The 18,864-nt window shown below is 47.1% G+C and overlaps 1 protein-coding gene across 1 annotated transcript in view; it reads right to left on the bottom strand.

Moving 5' to 3' along the window:
• Positions 1-18,864, bottom strand: part of SSNA1 (SS nuclear autoantigen 1) — a 41,207-nt gene that overhangs the window by 986 nt on the left and 21,357 nt on the right. The window contains exon 2 of the mRNA XM_077475802.1: positions 15,969-16,168. Coding sequence (XP_077331928.1) covers positions 15,969-16,168 — 200 coding nt within the window. The remainder of the gene's footprint in view (positions 1-15,968; positions 16,169-18,864) is intronic.

Raw genomic sequence — 18,864 nt, 5'->3', positions numbered from 1 at the left:
AAAAGGCTATATAGTGGCAGTATTTTAAAGTAAAAAGAAGATTTAAAAGCTGTGGGAACCATTTTCATATTACTGTGTTTAGCAACACTTTAAGGGTTGGTGCACGCCACAGAAACGCAGTTCAGGTGCATTCCAGTTGCGTTTCTACATGTGTGCTTTTGATGTGCTTTGCAGCTTTAACCTCCTGACATCCGCGCTGTGGCCATCATTCGGCCACAGTGTGGATGTGAATTCCCGGGAGGCCGTCATATGATAGCTTCCCCTGTGCACGCGCCCTGTAGGGCGCGCGCGGTGATCACCGAGACTCGGGTGATCACCGATCTGAGTAAGGGGCCGGCCCCCTTGCCATGTGATCAGCTGATCACATGATCAAAAAAGCTCAGTGATCTTTTTTCCTCCTCACGCTGACAGCGGAGAAGGAAAAAAAAAAAAAGAGCCGATCACTGACTCACCTTAAAGGCACATCGGTCCCGAAACAGAAGAGGCAATTATATGCCTCATAATTTCATAATTACCACCCATCGATGCCCACAAGTGGCACCTATGCCCACCAGTGGTGCCAATCAGTGCCACATAGAAGTGCTGCCTTAGTGTAAGTGCCCATCACTGCCAACTCATCAGCGTACATCAATGGACAAAAATGACCAGTTTTATAATTTTATAACAAAAAAAAAAAAAAAAAAAAAAAAAAAAAAAAAAAATCACACAGGTGATCAAATATCACCAAAAGAAAGCTCTATTTGGGGGAACAAAATGATAAAAAAAAGATTTAATTTGGGTACAGTGTTGTATGACTGCGCAATTGTCATTCAAAGTGCATAAACGCTGAAAGCTGGAATTTTTTTTCTGGATAGGAGGGGTGTTTAAGTGTCCAGTAAGCAAGTGGTTAAATGCATTTCGGCTCAAATTTTTTCCCCAAATTTTCCCTTTTGTTTGCTGCAATATGTTTCTGAGGTGTTATGCTGCATTCTAGTACGGTAAAAAAAATAAATAAATAAATGCAGCTACTTTTTTCTGCAGTGGAACTGACTGCACCAGTGTAAACTAGGCCATTGGAACCCATATAATCTACTGTCCATGTGTTTTTGATGCAGGAGAAAAGACTAAAAGCACTGGACTGCACCTGCTGTGAAACAGACAAACAAAACCTTGTGCAGCGATCTCAACTTATTCACCACAAAAACAAAATAAAATCCATATGTACCCATTAATATATAAATGCAGACCCTCCAAGCCCTAAAATTTGCTCATTACATACCAATCCATCAACACTGCAGATCAAGGTCATGGGCTGTGGGAGGACACAGATGCAGGGTCCTGAGCCATGCTCTTGAACCCATCACTGGTACAATGTCCGACATTGCAGGTGATGTCTGGTGCGAAGCACATTCAATTGATGTGCGATGAGATTTCAGCCAAATGGATAGTATGGCTGAATTTGCATTCAGATCAAACTCGCACAGGACGTTTTTGGTCCGCAGCAGAATAGGATTGCATGGGTGTTCACACCCATGCGATCCGATTCCTGTCCAAATTTACAGTTTGCGCTGCAATATGCGAATGGATTGGGGGCATCATTAACTTTCAATTGACACTCCCAGCAGTTCGTATAGCGCAGTGTAAACTGCCACCGGGATACATGCGATGCGGGAACCCGCAGTGGATTCACAGGGTTCCCGCATCGCTACAGTGTGAACCGAGCCTTAAACAGATGTAGTAGCAAAGGAGTGTTGCACAGTAGAACCTGCCAGAAAAAAAAAAAAAAAGTCCTTGAAAAGGGCTTATGAACGTATCTACTTCCTTGGAAACAAGGACACTCAACAACTACCATTTGTTAAAACCGGTAAAGGCATGGTACACAAGTGAAGCAGTTTTTTTTTGTTATATCAGAAGTTCTACTGTATAGGATATTGCTGAGCAAAGTGCTTGGAAGGGATGAAGACTCTCAGACTGAGACCACTCACCAGAGAAGACAGGCTGTAGGAATTAGTTTTAGCTGGCCAATGAGTTTTTAAAGCTGTTGTAAAGAAATTTTTATTCTAAAAAAACAAACATGTTATACTTCCCTGTTTTGTGCAATACCTTTGGCCCTCAACCCCCTCGTGTCCCCCGCTGGTACTCTTGGCTCCTCCTTTGGGCTAAACCAGAGCAGGCCACTTCCTATGGGGGTCACACATGCAGGCTCAATCCCAAGCCAGGCTGTTTGTCTATTGACAGGATCTGATTGACAGCAGCCAATATCACGCACTGCTGCCTATGTGAGTAGAGGAAAAAAAAAAAAAGCAGTTGCAGACAGGCACAGTGCTGGATCAAGATAGGACTCAGGTAGGTATACAGGGGAGGGGGGGGCAGAGGGGTGATACAAAAAAACTGGGACGTTTAGCTTAATGCAGGGAATGCATTAAGGTGAAGAGAGAAAAAAAAAAAAAAAAAAAGTCCATGTTTACAACCACTTTAAGGAAAATAATCTGGTGACATTTGGTCAGGCTGACTGTGGTTAATGCAAGGCAAGACATTAACAAGCCATATCAGGACAGAAATAGTATCCTTGAAGAGGAACTGCAGTCTGGTCACATAATTTGTAATAAAAACATCTTTACCATTCTGAAGCTTCCATCCAACCACTTTGCGTATTTTATATATATATATATATATACTATGACTCTGTACTTGCCAAATATGCTGCAGAAATCTCCCTCCACTGAGTCTGGCTGCAGCCATTTTAACTGTGGGCAGCTGAAGCTGCTGTCTGTTCACTTCCTGGGATTTACACAGACACACCTCTAGCGCTGCAGCTCTCATTGGCCCCTTTATGACTCATCCCACGAGAAAGCGAAAAGGAGGAGAGAACGAGAAAGCGAAAAAAAGGAGGAGAGAACGAGAAAGCGAAAAAAGGAGGAGAGAACGAGAAAGCGAAAAAAAGGAGGAGAGAACGAGAAAGCGAAAAGGAGGAGGAGAGAACGAGAAAGCGAAAAGGAGGAGGAGAGAACGAGAAAGCGAAAAGGAGGAGGAGAGAACGAGAAAGCGAAAAGGAGGAGGAGAGAACGAGAAAGCGAAAAGGAGGAGGAGAGAACGAGAACAAAAAAAAAATAAGAAAAAAAAAAAAAAAAAAAAAAGAGGGGAGAACACGAGAAAGCGAAAAAAAGAGAGGGGAGAACGAGAAAGCGAAAAAAAAAAGAGAGGGGAGAACACGAGAAAGCGAAAAAAAAAGAGAGGGGAGAACACGAGAAAGCGAAAAAAAAAGAGAGGGGAGAACACGAGAAAGCGAAAAAAAAGAGAGGGGAGAACACGAGAAAGCGAAAAAAAAAGAGAGGGGAGAACACGAGAAAGCGAAAAAAAGAGGGGAAGAACACGAGAAAGCGAAAAAAAGAGGGGAAGAACACGAGAAAGCGAAAAAAAGAGGGGAAGAACACGAAAAAGCGAAAAAAAGAGGGGAAGAACACGAAAAAGCGAAAAAAAGAGAGGGGAGAACACGAGAAAGGGAAAAAAAAAAAAAAAAAAAAAAGGAGGGGAGAACACGAGAAAGCGAAAAAAAAAGAGGGGAGAACACGAGAAAGCGAAAAAAAGAGGGGAGAACACGAGAAAGCGAAAAAAAGAGGGGAGAACACGAGAAAGCGAAAAAAAGAAGGGAGAACGAGAAAGCGAAAAGGAGGAGGAGAGAACGAGAAAGCGAAAAGGAGGAGAGAACGAGAACAAAAAAAAAAAGAAAAAAAAAAAAAAAGAAAAAAAGAGAGGGGAGAACACGAGAAAGCGAAAAAAAAAAGAGAGGGGAGAACACGAGAAAGCGAAAAAAAGAGAGGGGAGAACACGAGAAAGCGAAAAAAAGAGGGGAGAATGAGAAAGCGAAAAAAAGAGGGGAGAACGAGAAAGCAAGCGCTGTGCATGATGTCATAAGCCTAGGCTAATGACCAGACAAACAGGAAGTGGACTGTATAAGGCATTTACTAGAAGAAAAAAAAAAGTTTTACAATCCAAAGTTTTTTTAGTCTACATAGTTGGTAAGGCTGAATAAAGACACCAGTCCATCCAGTTCAACCAGAGTTAGTGTCTACAATTGTCCCTATCCTTGTACATTGCACACTCACATCAGTCCCTCTCCTCAAGGAGCCCCCACGATCCCCATTCATATACTAGGGTCAATTTTAGACAGAAGCCAATTAGCCTACCTGCATGTCTTTGGAGTGTGGGAGGAAACCCATGCAGGCACAGGGAGAACATGCAAACTCCAGGCAGGTAGTGTCGTGGTTGGGATTCAAACCAGCGACCCTTCTTACTGCTAGGCGAGAGTGCTAACCACTACACCACTGTACCACCCTTTAAAACAACAAGGGCAGAAGATTTACGGTAATAGGTGGAAAGTTGGGGGGAAAAAAAATAAATAAAAAATACACACGTTTACTGAAGTTAAGCTTGGGTCTCCTCATAGGTCGAATACTCAGAGGAACCACCTTCCTCCACCCCTTCAGGAAGCATGGAAGCTGTAAGAGCATAATCAAGAAGGGGCCCTTTAGGGGACCACTTGCAGCCCCTGTGGTCTGAGGCCTCTAAAAGGACCAAGAGCCTCCCCATAAACTCAGACATAGTGGCCAAAAACGCCTCTGGATAAACAGGGGGAGGGAGACATAACAGAAGGAGCGTGGGACCTCACTGAGGAGTGCAGCAACTCAGCCTAGACACAGCGGTGAAAGACTAACAGAATCTGGACCTTTGGGGTAGATGCTACAGACCCTTAGACCCCTTTCGCACTGAAGGCACTTTTCAGCCGTTTTAGAAGAAAAAAATAAATAAATAAAAAAAAATAAAAAAATAGTACCTGTAAAGTGCCTCTCAAGCCTCCCCAGTGTGAAAGCCCGGATGCTTTTGCAAGCAGCGTCTTTGGGGCGGTGCGGGAGGGGTATATACACCGCTCCTAAACCGCCCCCCCCATTGAGATCAATGGGCAGTGCTTCGGCAAAGGCGCTTTTAAACCCTTCTTTCTCCTGCCCGCACAGCGCCGGTAAAACTAGCAGCGTTCTACTGCCAACGCAGCCCGCACCCCAGTTGTTTGCTAAGAATAAGCTGGTAGAGTCCGCTGGCCATTCCCCTTGGGGAGGGTTAACCCACAACAAGTACACAAAGACCTGTACTGCAGAGCATTAGTGCTGGATCTGATGATTCAGCTCATTTTTGCTGCACAGATCTTCTATACCTGTATCAGACAATAGAAGCTGTAAGTTGAGCAACTTACCTCATAAAAACAGAACACCTGGGGGCGTGGTCTGGACATGACCGAGTAGAGACATTTTCACGGAGCTCCCGGCTGTCCACAACCTACACTGGCATATTCTGTCACCACCTTGCAGAATGCACACATCTAAGAAGCGGAATAGCAAGAAGACCAAACAGAGAACCAGCCCGGCTGCAAATACCCCTGCGGAAGGAGATATTCAGAGGCTATTTGGAGCCCCTCGTGACAGCTCCCGGGGACCCAAGATGGCGGCACCGCGAGGTGAGAGCGCAGTGTCCCACGTGGAGATACCAACTCCCAGCTCTCCTCTGGCTCCTGACAGACCCGGGGAACACCCCACAATTGCCACTCACCTACAGAGCCGATGCAGAACTAAAGGCAACCCTGCAATCCCTCCTGATGAAAGCGGACATTACGGACCTTGTGGGGAGAGTGGAGGCCGCTCAAAAAATAAATAAAATAAAAAATCCATGCGGTCAAGCAAGATGTGCAGGCTCTGAATACTAGGCTAACCACAGGTGAATCCTCTCTGGTGGTTCTAGAACGGAGGGTCAGTGAACTAGAGTCCCAGCATAAAGAAGTGGTGGAATCTGCAACAGAGATGCAGTTCTGCATGGAGGAGATAGAGGACCGAAGCTGGAGAAATAATCTTAGGCTGAGGGGCTTACCGGAGGCTACGGGCTAGGCAGATTTACCTGCAACGGTCACCGATATCTTTAAAAGAGTGGCGGGCTCCCAGACCGATTCGAAATTGACCGAGTCCATAGGGCCCTTGGTCCACAATCACCAGATCCAGCCAGGCCATGGGACGGGATGTGCCGCCTGCACCACTATAGACACACACACACACACACACACACACGAGGCCATAGTCCGCAAAGCCTGGGAGGCAGGAGAGATAGTGTTCGATGGGGCGCCTGTGAAGATATTACCCGACATCTCCAGACCCACACTACCGCTGATCCCTGCTGAGACCCCTTCTGGAGCTGGCGAGGCGCAGTAACGCGACACATCGCTGGGGATTCCCGCTGTTGGTAACCTTACATAAAGATCAGAAGTCGTACCTCCTGAGAACCCTGGAGGCTCTACCGGCCCTCTTCAGCTTCCTTGCAGCAAACCCAATCACTGTTCCCAACTGGCTTGGATACCTACTGAGGACACAGGGATGCTTGAGTGCACCAAGAGTTGCCGCCCCGCAACCACAGAGAAGACCACGCTCAAGATGTCAATCCCATACCCCGTCTAGTGAAGAGACTCGTGAGGCGCGAGTACCTTTTGTTTACCTGGCTCACCCCCGCACCACTTTGTGCGATCTAATGGCTCCTAATGTGTCACTGGCTCTGCTACCCCCTCTTTACTGGTGGGATGCCACTGAACATTACATTAACTCTCACAATCAGAGCACGGGGCCTATGGAATCACCCACTTCCCACTGCATTAGGCTGTCCACTATGCACTCACTGACCCGGGCCTAATATGCTGTCATGTAGTTGCCAGCTGACCCCCTGTGCATACTGGGGCTGCTCCTTCACTCCCATAGCACACAAAGAGCAGCTGGTACTTTTTTTTCAGTGAAGAGTGGCTGGACCTCATACATGGAATGAGGCCCCTTCCCCCCCCAACCCTCCCCCTCCAGCGCAGAAGGTATGTGCCCTTGGTGGGAATGGGGTTAAGCTGCAGACCTGGGGGAGATGGTAAAGACCACTTGTCCCTACTATGCAGCCTCGGATGCTGCTCTTGGGCCCAAGATGACGCTCTGAATGCCTTGTTGGGTTGATGCTGGGGAAACCATGCCTATACACGGTCTCACTGGTCAATGTCGGATGGTTTGCCTTGAATTACACTGTTCTAATTAACTGTTCTTTTGCCCGTTTTTCTTTACTTGCTATTGTTGCATTTGATATTCTGTTTTTTTACCTATACCTAAACGATGCCTGGGTGGGTTGGCGGCCTGGACTCTGGGATTCCTGGCTCGGTCCACCCCCACTCTCCGCTTAGGCCCAGTGTGCACCCGGCTTGGGTTGTGCACGACTCAAGTTGAGCTTGAATGTGAACAATTAGCTATTCCCCCGTGGGGCCGAATGGTCCCTTTTGGCCCTCCGTCAACACTTCTGACCCCCATTACCACTGTTCCCTATCTCCCCTCCTAAGTCCTCTTTGACCCAGTCTCCCACCTCTTTACTCTCGCCTTTCCTATACTTCCCCCTTACTTTCAGAGACACGGTGGGCTATCAGGGTGACCTCCCTTAACCCTAAGGGCTTATACAGCCGAGAAGAGGCGCATGCTACTTCACGACACATATATACATATATACACACATACACATACTCTGACGTGGCCTTTATTCAAGGAGACGGAAAAAAAAAAAAAAAAAAAAAAAAGAAAAAAGATAAACTTCCATTACTGCAAAACAAGTTCTTCCCACGAGCATATCACTCTACTAACCACACATCCAAGTCAAGAGGGGTCTCACTATTGATCTCGGGTAGGTTGCCGTGGCAGCTCACAGAAAGTGTGGCTGACTCCGAGGGATGGCACAGTGGTGTAGTGGTTAGCACTCTCACCTAGCAGCAAGAATGGTCGCTGGTTCGAATCCCAACCACGACACTACCTGCCTGGAGTTGCATGTTCTCTCTGTGCCTGTGTGGGTTTCCTCTGGGTACTCCGGTTTCCTCCCACAATCCAAAGACATGCAGGTAGGTTAATTGGCTTCTGTCCAAAATTGGCCCTAGTATATGAATGGGGACCTTGGATTGTGGGCTCATTGAGTGTAGTGACCAATGTGCGATGTACAGGGATAAGGACCATTGTAGGCACTCAGGTTGAACTGGATAGACTGGTGTCTTTATTCAACCTTACCAACTATGAAACTACTTATTTATAAAAAAAGGACAGATAGGTGGGATAAGATTCACACTGGCAACACTATACACTCCCAACGAGCACCAAGACAGATTCCTCAGATAGACATTAGACAGGTTACCGGCATTTTAGGGAAGGGAAGCTCATACTAGGGGGTGATTTCAATATCCCACTGATCCCCACTTCAGACACCTCAACGGGCAACTCATCCGTACCCCCCGCTTGCAGGAAACGGGTTGCACAAGTACTCCACAATGCCCAACTACACGACGTGTGGCGTCTACAACACACCGGACTACACCTTTTACACTGTCCCACACAAGCTGTACTTAAGGATAGATCTTCCCAATTCCCCACGACCAACTACACCTAGTAAACACCACTTCAATAGGTCAAATAACATGGTCAGACCATGCCCCAATATCCCTCACATACACCCTCACCCAGACCTCTATACTAGATATAATAATAGATACCTGAGGTTATGACAGAAGTGTCCCAAAAAAAAAAAAATTGGACCTATATTTTAGAGAGAACACATGAGACTGCGACCCAGGAGTATTATGGGAGGCTCACAAATCCATTATTCGGAGGGGTCATTATTAAACATGGGGCGAAAATTAAACGGGAAAGAAACGAGCTCCTGTCCAACTTACCAGCCAAGTTAGCCACAGTGGAGGCTCAACACAAACACGCCCCCGCACAGGCCTTAGATTTAGAATTGAAGACTCTCCGGACTCAAATAACAGACCTCCTACATTATAGAGCCAAGGCAGCCCTGCAGTTTTGCCACAGGAGGTCTTACTAATCATGAGACAAATGTGGGAAAATTCTAGCCAAGTCGGTCAAAGAGGTCAAGTCAGCATCATACATATCACAGATAACACGACCAGATGGTAAAAAAAAAGCCACAACACTGGAGCAAATTTCAAAAGAATTTGGAGAGTTCTACAGCCAATCAACTAGCTATAGACAAATATATATCGCACATTCGCAATTACTGTCGCTCCCGATGGAGACAAGAGCCGCCCTGGAGGAGCTTCAAGGGGCGGTTGCCTCTTTGAAGGTTGGCAAGGCTCCACGCCCAGAAGGTTTCATCATCCAATACTACAAGACTCTACTTCCAATTTTAGGCCCACATATGGTTACATTCTTCAGCGCACTGGGATCTGGGACTGACTTCTCAAGAGACACCCTAAGAGCCCATCAGGTTAAACCCGGTCAACAGGTTCTTGAGATAGGCAACTCCCGCTACAAAATCTCTGCATACGCGGACGGCCTGCTATTTTCTTTGACAAACCCCAGAATATCCTTACTGAACCTACTCCAAGAATTTAAAGTATACGGTGCAATATCCCATCTTAAGATAAACTTCACAAAGTCGACGGCTATGTGCACAACAACCCCCTCCCACGCGCAACGTAATCTACAAGCCAATTATGGTTTTAAATGGACTGACAGCTTTACCATACCTGGGCACACAGCTACCACCTGATGTAAACTGCACATTCGATCTTAATTTTCCACCCCTCCTGACCAAGACTCGTACTCTAGAGAGATGGCATTCAGACTTTCAATTCTGGTTTGGTAGGTGTAACCTTATAAAAATGAGCATGCTCCCCAAGTTCATCTACCTTTTCCAAGCCCTGCCCATACAAATACCACCCTCCTTTTTTAAGCAGGTACAGGCCCTTTTCACTAGGTTTGTGTGGGTACATAAACCCAGATTACGTCGCTCACAGTTAGCGCTCCCCAAACATTGAGGTGGACTGGCATTACCTGATATCCGTCAATACCATCTAGCCTCCCACCTGGGACGTATACTTGACTGGAGACGAGACATCCAAAACTGTGGATATGGGTTGAACAGGCCCAAACCCACATACCTCTAACAAGGGGCGCTATGACGACTTGCCTCCTGATCTGAAATTGCATCTACTACTGGGTACTACCCTAAGGGACAGCCACCAGATTGCCAACCATACCTCCCTCACATCCAAACATTCCCCATTACTTCCAATTCTAGGCAACCCGAACTTCGAGCCAGGCTTACAATCCACGGAATATTCTTCTCTTAGAGAATCCAGACATGACCATGCAGCCAAATTTGGCACACACGGAAAGAGGCCATCAATTTCGGTACCAATTGACTCAACGGGAACCTTCTGACTTCCCATCTGGAAGGTGATCCGGCTACATTTCAAACTACTTACACGTTGGTATCCAACGCCCTCCAGATTACAGAGGTGCTTTCCCTCTAGCTCGAACCGGTGCTGTGCCAGGGAGGAGGGAATGCTAATACACATCTTCTGGTCCTGCCCTAGACTGAAAGAGTTCTGGGGAGAGGTTCGTCGTATTTTCCAGAATATGTCATCTGACGACGCAGCATTCTTCCTTCCACACCACTCCAAAATCCCCACTAATAACTAAAAGTCGTCGCTGCTAAAGGCACTTAAATGCAGCAAAAGCATGTATCCCCTGCGATGGAAACAATCCCCCCCTGACTGTAGCACATTGGCTGCGGAAGGTGGAAGAGGTAAAGAAAATGGAGGACCCGATCCTAACTGCATAACAGACAGGAGGCCCACAAGAAGACTTGGGGTGTCTCTCTCTCAAAGTTGGGAAGGTATACCCGAAGTTTTGCTTCCCAAATGAACGTTATTTTTTTTCTTTAACAAAAGTTTTATTATAAACTTAGATTCCAACACTACAGGCTTACATTCAGATCACAATACAGGCTGTTGTCAAGCAATAAATACCAATCCTGGTTCCGGATGACTGGGTTTTTTCTATAACTGCAACACATGAATGTCATTCAATATACAGAAAGCCCTGAAATCATTTTCAGAAAACAGGGTGGGAGAAAAGAGGAAAAGGGAAGAAAGATGTACCAAAGACTAAAGATGGAATAGGAGATTTTTAGAGAGGAAAATAGGAAAATAGAGGGGGGGGGGGTAGTGCGAGTCAAGAATGGAAAGAGGGAGATCAGGGAAGAGAGGGGGGAAGGAAAAAGGGAGAAGACAAGGGGTTCACGGGGTGTGCCCAGTTGAGCTCATACAGTGATAATAAAGCGATATCGAATCTAGGAGAATGATATGCAATCCAGGGTTGCCAAACCCTGAGAAATTTGGTATGGGTGTCGGAGAGAATAGACATCAGTTTTTCATTGACCATAACATCGTTCAGGTGATTTTTGAATGCCTAAAAACTCAAGGCTGGGGTTCTCCATGCTCTCGCTATTGTCAACTTAGTCGCAGTAAAGAGATGTTGTGCTAGCTGCCGTTCCGGGCGTAATAAGTCATTAATCGGTTTGCCAAGGAGTGCCTCAAACGCATCTTTTTTTACCCGAAGTAGACTACGGAGTAGAGCGTATACCCTGACCCATAGTCTGCATACCCACGTACACATCCACCAAATATGGGCCATGGTGCCCTCCTGAGCGCATCCCCTGAAGCAAAGTGGAGAACAGGCTGGGATGAAGCGGGCCAGGCGCATCGGGGTGTAATACCACCAGTATAGGACCTTATTGGCATTTTCCAGAATTATTACGTTGCGCGAGCACTTGGACAAAGCTAATGTCATTGCCCGCCAGTCCTCCGGATCCAGCTTCTTCCCCAACACCCTCTCCCAATGCAGGAACGTTATTTTTTCTATTATGGATATAGGAGTCTAGTTTGAGAGTCTACACTGGCTCAAATGCTTCTCACTAACAGTTAAATTGTACTCTGCAGTATATTTATTCTTTCTGATATATTTGATGTGACCTTGATAATACTTGCACCTACGTTTGTACTGCAGGGTTCCCACCCCATGTTTGGAGGTTAATAAAAAAATAAAAATAAAAAAAGTCTTCAAATATAAAAAACAAACAGAAAACACCTAAGGTAGTAAATACAGACACTTTTCAAGTTTTCTGGCTTTTTTTTTTATACTACAAGTATTTAAAGACCTGTACTGCAGAGCAGAAAGGTTAAAGCAGAACTCCCGGATATTTAAAAATCCCCATTAGTACACCCCACCCCCACAACATTAAACAGTTACTACATTTGTGAAATTTCTGTGTCTGAAGGAAGTCCATTTCGTGATAAAAAAAAAAAAAAAAAAAAATGCAGGGAGGGTCTCTTAGAACAGTGATTGCATCATATCCTCTTCTCTCCAACTAATCAGCCTACACTTCCCATGAATCATTGGGATGGGAGTGAATGTGGGGGGTGCACTAGGCCTGTACATGTGAACTCGCCCACTTCCAACATAAATTACACCCCTCACTCTGCAGCCAGCAAGCCATACATAACACACGGTATGATAGGTTACAGCCTTATAGATGCAAACCGGTGCAATGTGTCAGGGTCCCCCACCAGTGGCAAACGTCAGGGACCACAAGTGCAGCTTGTCAGGGACCATCACCAGTGCAGAGCGGGGATTATTTTAGAAATCGCCTGTATGACACATTGGGATCTCCCACGGTGTCTGGTATCGTATATCAGAAAACAAAGCGCTGATGTCCCGCCTCCCGGTATTGTGATTGACAGCGCACTGTTCCTATACCGGAGGGAGACGGGACATCAGTGAACGGTGTTCTGATATACTATACCTGACACAGCGGGACATCCCCACTGTGTCATACAACTGATTGCTAGTGATAATCCCCGCTCTGCACAGAGATAGTCTGGAGGGTGGGCAGCAGCGTGGATTGCTGGCAAGGAGGAGGGAGGGTAGTGGAGGGGCGGATTGCTGTCAGGGAGGTGAGAGGAGAAGGTCACATCCTCCATGGTGAAGCACAGACTGGGGGCTGTGAAACCCACTCTGCCCACAACATGTCTGCTTCCTCCCTGCTCGGCTTTCAGAGGACTACAAGGGGGTGTGTCAGACCACTGGCTGAGCTGAGGAGAGGGATAGCAGCCTATGGTCTTACAAACAGGATGTCAGCAGGCAATAACGGTTTTTCAGAAAGTTCAGCAGCCTATTACAGAGGAACTACAGAGCTCAGAAGAACATAGATGGCAAACTTGGTGAAGGTAGGAGATCAGCAACAAGGACATGGAAAATAAAAAAAATGTCCGGAGTTCTGCTTTAAGCCTTCTGTGACCAGTCACTGTAAACAGCAGGAGACCATAATGTCCATGGACTACTGTGCTGTATAGTGTTGGTAGACAGGAGGCAGAGGAACTAGCATGTGTAGATAAAATTAAGTGCACATGTACAAACAAATGAAATTGTGGAACAAACCTATCCCAATCCACTAGCCACACTAGTTGGCCTTGATCACCCTTCCCAATGTGAAGATACACTTGTGTAGTATAGGTAGTTCATGAAAATCCCATAGGAAGGGTGTTGTACTTCAGTAGGCAGCTCCAACTGAGACCGAACCAAATCTCAGAAAATTACAAAAAACGAACACAGGGAGGTGCCAGCTAAGTGAAGCATCAATGGGTTTAATGCGTTACCATACCAACCAGCCTGCCCCAGGTGTGATGTCACATCCTGTCCTATGTTCCACAGTGGTTCTCCTCACTTCCTGGAACACTGGACTTAGTTACCTCACTAACAACATGCAGTTTACCGTCACAGAGGTACTTCCGGTGGACAGCATCCATCCAATGTGGCATGGCTGCAGATAAGCTCTTTGATTTTATATTTCTGTGAGTTGGCATTTGGCTTTTTAAGCATAATAAACCCATCGGTGCAGTACTTAGCAGCGCCCCCTTGTGTTCCTTTTTGTAATGGGTCCTCATGAGAAGGAGGCCCACAAAGGCGCAATGGCATTCCAACCCAATGCAAGTGCAAATAATGGCCTGCTGCCGCTACAGGCTACAACAGTCCGGATATACTGCGGCAATATGGAGACCCTCTCAGAGGCGACTGTTAGGGACCAAGCCCCATTCAGATCTTTTTGGAGGACATATACTCCAAAGGGGATTCAGAGACAGAGGCCAGGTATGGTCATCACCCAAGGCTCAGCCGATGAGTCAAGACCCAAAAAGTTACAAGGTGAAAGCAACCATGGCTATGTAGTAGCTAGTAACTTGCTGGAAGAATCTTAACCACTTGGGATCCGCGCTATTGCAAAATGACGGCAATAGCGCGGACCCACATTTTCGGGACTACGTCTATTGACGTAGTCCCGGTTACGAGCGGCCTGCGCGCCCCCTGAGGGGCGCGCGCGGCGCGCTCTGTGATCGGCGAGTCCGTGAGACTCGCCTGATCACCGATCCGTGTAAGGGGTCGATCCCGACCCCTTATCACGTGATCAGCTGTCAGCCAATGACAGCTGATCATGTGATAAAACGGAGCCGGTAATCGGCTAGTATTCCTCCTCGCGCTGACAGCGCGAGGAGAAAAAAAAAAAGCCGATCGCCGGCGGCCGTGTTCGGGACATCAGTCCCGATCACGGCCAGCAATTTAAAAGGACACCTGCCCCCTGCCAGTGCCCACCTGCCACCCGCAGTGCCATCCTGAAATAAAGTAAGTGCCCCCCTGTCAGTGCCACCCAGCAGTGCCCATAGTGCCCACAGTGCCACCCAGCAGTGCCACCCAGCAGTGCCCACAGTGCCACCCACAGTGCCACCCAGCAGTGCCACCCAAAATCTGCCTCAGGTGCTGCACCCCAGTGCCGCCCATCAGTGCCCAGCAGTGCCGCCCATCAGTGCCCAGCAGTGCCGCCCATCAGTGCCCAGCAGTGCCACCTATCAGAGCCACCTATCAGTGCCCATCAGTCCCATCTATCTGTGGTACCCATCAGTGCCCATCCGTGCCACCCATCCGTGCCACTTATCCGTGCCACCCATCCGTGCCATCTTATCTGTGCCCATCTTTGCCCATCAGTGCCGCCTTATCTGTGCCCATCGGTGCCGCCTTATCTGTGCCTATTAGTGCCGCCTTATCTGTGCCTATCAGTGCCGCCTTATCTGTGCCTATCAGTGCCCACCAGTGCAGCCCATCAGTGCCCACCAGTGCAGCCCATCAGTGCCCACCAATGCAGCCCATCAGTGCCCACCAATGCAGCCCATCAGTGCCCACCAATGCAGCCCATCAGTGCCCACCAATGCAGCCCATCAGTGCCCACCAATGCAGCCCATCAGTGCCCACCAATGCAGCCCATCAGTGCCCACCAATGCAGCCCATCAGTGCCCACCAATGCAGCCCATCAGTGCCCACCAATGCAGCCCATCAGTGCCCACCAATGCAGCCCATCAGTGCCCACCAATGCAGCCCATCAGTGCCCACCAATGCAGCCCATCAGTGCCCACCAATGCAGCCCATCAGTGCCCACCAATGCAGCCCATCAGTGCCCACCAATGCAGCCTATCAGTGCCGCCTAATCAGCGCACTTCAATGAAGGAGAAAAATGACCCGTTTGCAAAATTTTATAACAAACTATTAAAACATGATTTTTATTTTTATTTTTTTTGCATCTTTTTTTGTTTGTTTAGCAAAAAATAAAACTCCGAGCTGTAACTAAATACCACCAAAAGAAAGCTCTATTTGTGGGAAAAAAATGATAAAAATTTCATTTGGGTACAGTGTTGTATGACCGCGTAATTGTCACTCAAAGTGCATCAGCGCTGAAAGCTGAAAATTGGTCTGGGACTGAGGGGGGTTTAAGTGCCCAGTAAGCAAGTGGTTAAACAAAAAAAAAAAAAAAAAAAGTGAATAAAATGTTTGCTTCTCTCAGATTAGAGGAAGACATCCATCTAAGGACACTGGCTTTCTTGGCATGGGAAGGGTCTTCTTGGGGTGGTCCTTTCAGCGGTGTGTGCCAGGGTCTAATCACTTCAAAGAAGCTGCATAACGCATAGTCCAAGACTCTGAATCGGTCCATTGTAAAAATAAACAAGTTATCACGATATCCAAAACAATCACTCCTATATACTCTACCTTCATATATGCAGCCTGGGTCTCAGCAATAGTTTTATCAAACTCCGTCCTGGAAGCCATTTTCTTTGCCAAGCTCTCGTTCACTCTGGACAGTTTCTCTGTGAGGATGCGGATGTCATTTTGAAGCTTATTCTTCTCCTCTTCCTCCTGCTGGACCTGACGGTTCAGCTCATCCCTTTTGCTGCACAGATCTTCTATACCTGAATCAGACAGTAGAAGTTGTAAGCAGAGCAATTTACATCATAAAACAAAACCCCAATAGTAGTAAATACAGAAGACACTTGATAAAAAGGTTTTTGGGAAGCCATTTTGTTCCCTGTACAAACTGGAAAAAGCATATTAACAACAATCTGCTTTGATAGGGCCCATCGGCACCCAACTGGACTTGAGAAAATACAAAAACAAGAAGGCAGTGTTGAGGCCTCTTGGATATGTGATGAGTAAAGCGTATATATCCAACACAAGCCAACTATAGTCCATAAGGAAACAAAACATCCAAGAAGGCAAGTAGACATTCCACGGTCTTGTGAAGTCTTCCTAACACATCAGGAAAGGAGATAAAAGCTGGTAACTTGTTCTTCTGAATGCTAAAATTTGCATCGCAGGTGTACAGGAAATAAGAAAAGAAGTGCAGCACTAATAAGACCAAATAACCATTAAAAAAATGACCAGTTACACTTACCGGTAATGGCTTTTCTAGGAAATCTTCCAGGACGGCACACCTGAGAGATGACTGGTCCACCTGACAGGAAACACAACCAACAAGTTTAAAAGTTCCCACCCCTCCCTCAGACCCTCAGTTATGGTAAAGAAAAGTCAGAGGGAACATTCTGTGAGGAATGAATATACCACACCAATAAGATAAGGGTAGGGAAGTAGGCCTGCCGTCCTGGAAGATTTCCTAGAAAAGCCGTTACCGTTAAGTGTAACTGGTCATTTTCTCCAGTCATCTTCCAGGATGGCACACCTGAGATGATAAGCAAGAAGTTCAGGCCTACCTTTAGGGCGGGACAACCGCTTGTAGGACCTTCCTGCCAAATGCCAAATCCTGAGGGGACAACAGCTCCACTCTGTAGTGCCTCAGAAATGTCCTATGGCTTGTCCATGTTGCTGCTCTGCAGATCTGGTCAATTGAGGCGCCTGCCCTTTCTGCCCAGGTGGTCGCCAGGGATCTGGTTGAATGCGCCCTAAGGCGAGCTGGTACTGGTTTACCTGCCTGCCTATAAGCAATAGATATGGTTTGTCTGACCCATCTAGCTATCGTTGCCTTAGAGGCTTGTAGACCCCTTCTCTTCCCTGAGAAGGTGATCAATAAGTGACTGGATCTCCTAAAGTCTCTCACCCTTTCCAAATATACTAGGAGACAGCGCCTGACATCTAAGAAATTGAACCTTTCCTCTTCCTTATTCTTGGGATTCTGGCAAAAAGACGGGAGAATAATCTCCTGTGTTCTGTGAAATAACGAAGCTACTTTTGGCAAATAAAGAGGATCCTGAGTGAGGATTACCCTATCCTCTAGGATACGCAAAAACTACTCTTTAATCGAAAGGGCCTGTATATCACCCACCCTTCTGGCTGTAGTGATAGCCAGAAGGAAGGCCAACTTAAACGATAAAAGGCTAACAGAAATTTGAGCCACCGGCTCAAAAGGTCCCTTTGTTAGGGCATCTATTATCAGGGATAGGTCCCATGGAGGGCAACTGACCGACCTGACTGGAACTACCCTTTCCCTGGCCAACAAAAGCCTTTTTTTTTTTTTTTTTTTATCAGTGGCTCCTGTCCTAGCTTCCTGTCAAAAAACACGGACAGGGCTGCCACCTGGACTTTAAGGGTGCTGACTGCCAAACCCTGGTCTACCCCCTCTTGAAGAAAGTCCAGGATGGTAGGTATCATCTGGAGAGCTCCCTCCTTAGACTGCAGCCAATGGGAGAAAACTTTCCAGACTTTCGCATAAATTTTTCTGGTGACACCTTTCCTACTAAGGAGAAGAGTGTCTATCACTCTCTCCGAACAGCCCCTGTCACAGAGTATTTCCCTCTCAAGAGCCATGCTGTCAGAGAGACGTTCCGGGTCGGGGTGAGAGACTGGACCTTGACTGAGCAGGTCTCGTTGCACCGGCAGATGCAGCGGGGGAGTTACATAAAGACTCTGAATGGTGGGAAACCAAACCCTCTTGGGCCACCAGGGTGCTATCAGCACCAGGTCTGTCCTTGAGCAAGTTAACTTCTGTAGAACTCTGGGAAGGAGTACCAGTGGGGGAAAAGCATAAGCCAGCTTGAAATCCCACACCTGTACAAGAGCGTCTATCCCTTCTGCCTCTTGATCCTTGTAGAGGGAGAAAAACCTGCGGACCTTTGCATTCCTCCGGGAAGCGAATAAATCTATTTCTGACCTGCCAAAATGTCTGCACACCAGGGAGAAGATTTTTGCTCAATCCCCATTCTCCCTGAAGGATGGGCTGTCTGCTTAGGAAATCTGCCTGCAGATTGAGCGAGCCTTTTATATGAATCGCTGACAGTGAAAGGACCTTCCTTTCTGCTTCCAAGGATTTGCTGTGCTAACTCCCCTCAGTTTGCCTGACCTTGTCCCCCCTTGGTGGTTTAGGTATGCAACCGTGACCAGGTTGTCTGAGAGGACCTGAACCTCTCTGCCCTGCAGCTGCTCTTGGAAATAGTCTAGGGCTTTGCCTACTGCCAGAAGCTCCCTGAAATTGGAGGACTCCCTGGCGTCCATGGTCAAGGCCAATGGGTCTACCTGGGACCAGGGGCAATCTCTCTAGAGAGAGAGAGATCGAGAGAGAGAGAGATCGAGAGAGATCGAGAGAGATCGAGAGAGATCGAGAGAGATCGAGAGAGATCGAGAGAGATCGAGAGAGATCGAGAGAGATCGAGAGAGA

This window comes from Lithobates pipiens, unplaced genomic scaffold, assembly GCF_037356315.1.
Source record: "Lithobates pipiens isolate NorthernLeopardFrog02 unplaced genomic scaffold, aLitPip1_a1.2 Scaffold_1, whole genome shotgun sequence".
Taxonomy (NCBI): Eukaryota; Metazoa; Chordata; class Amphibia; order Anura; family Ranidae; genus Lithobates; species Lithobates pipiens.
This window is presented reverse-complemented; position numbering and strand designations above follow the sequence as displayed.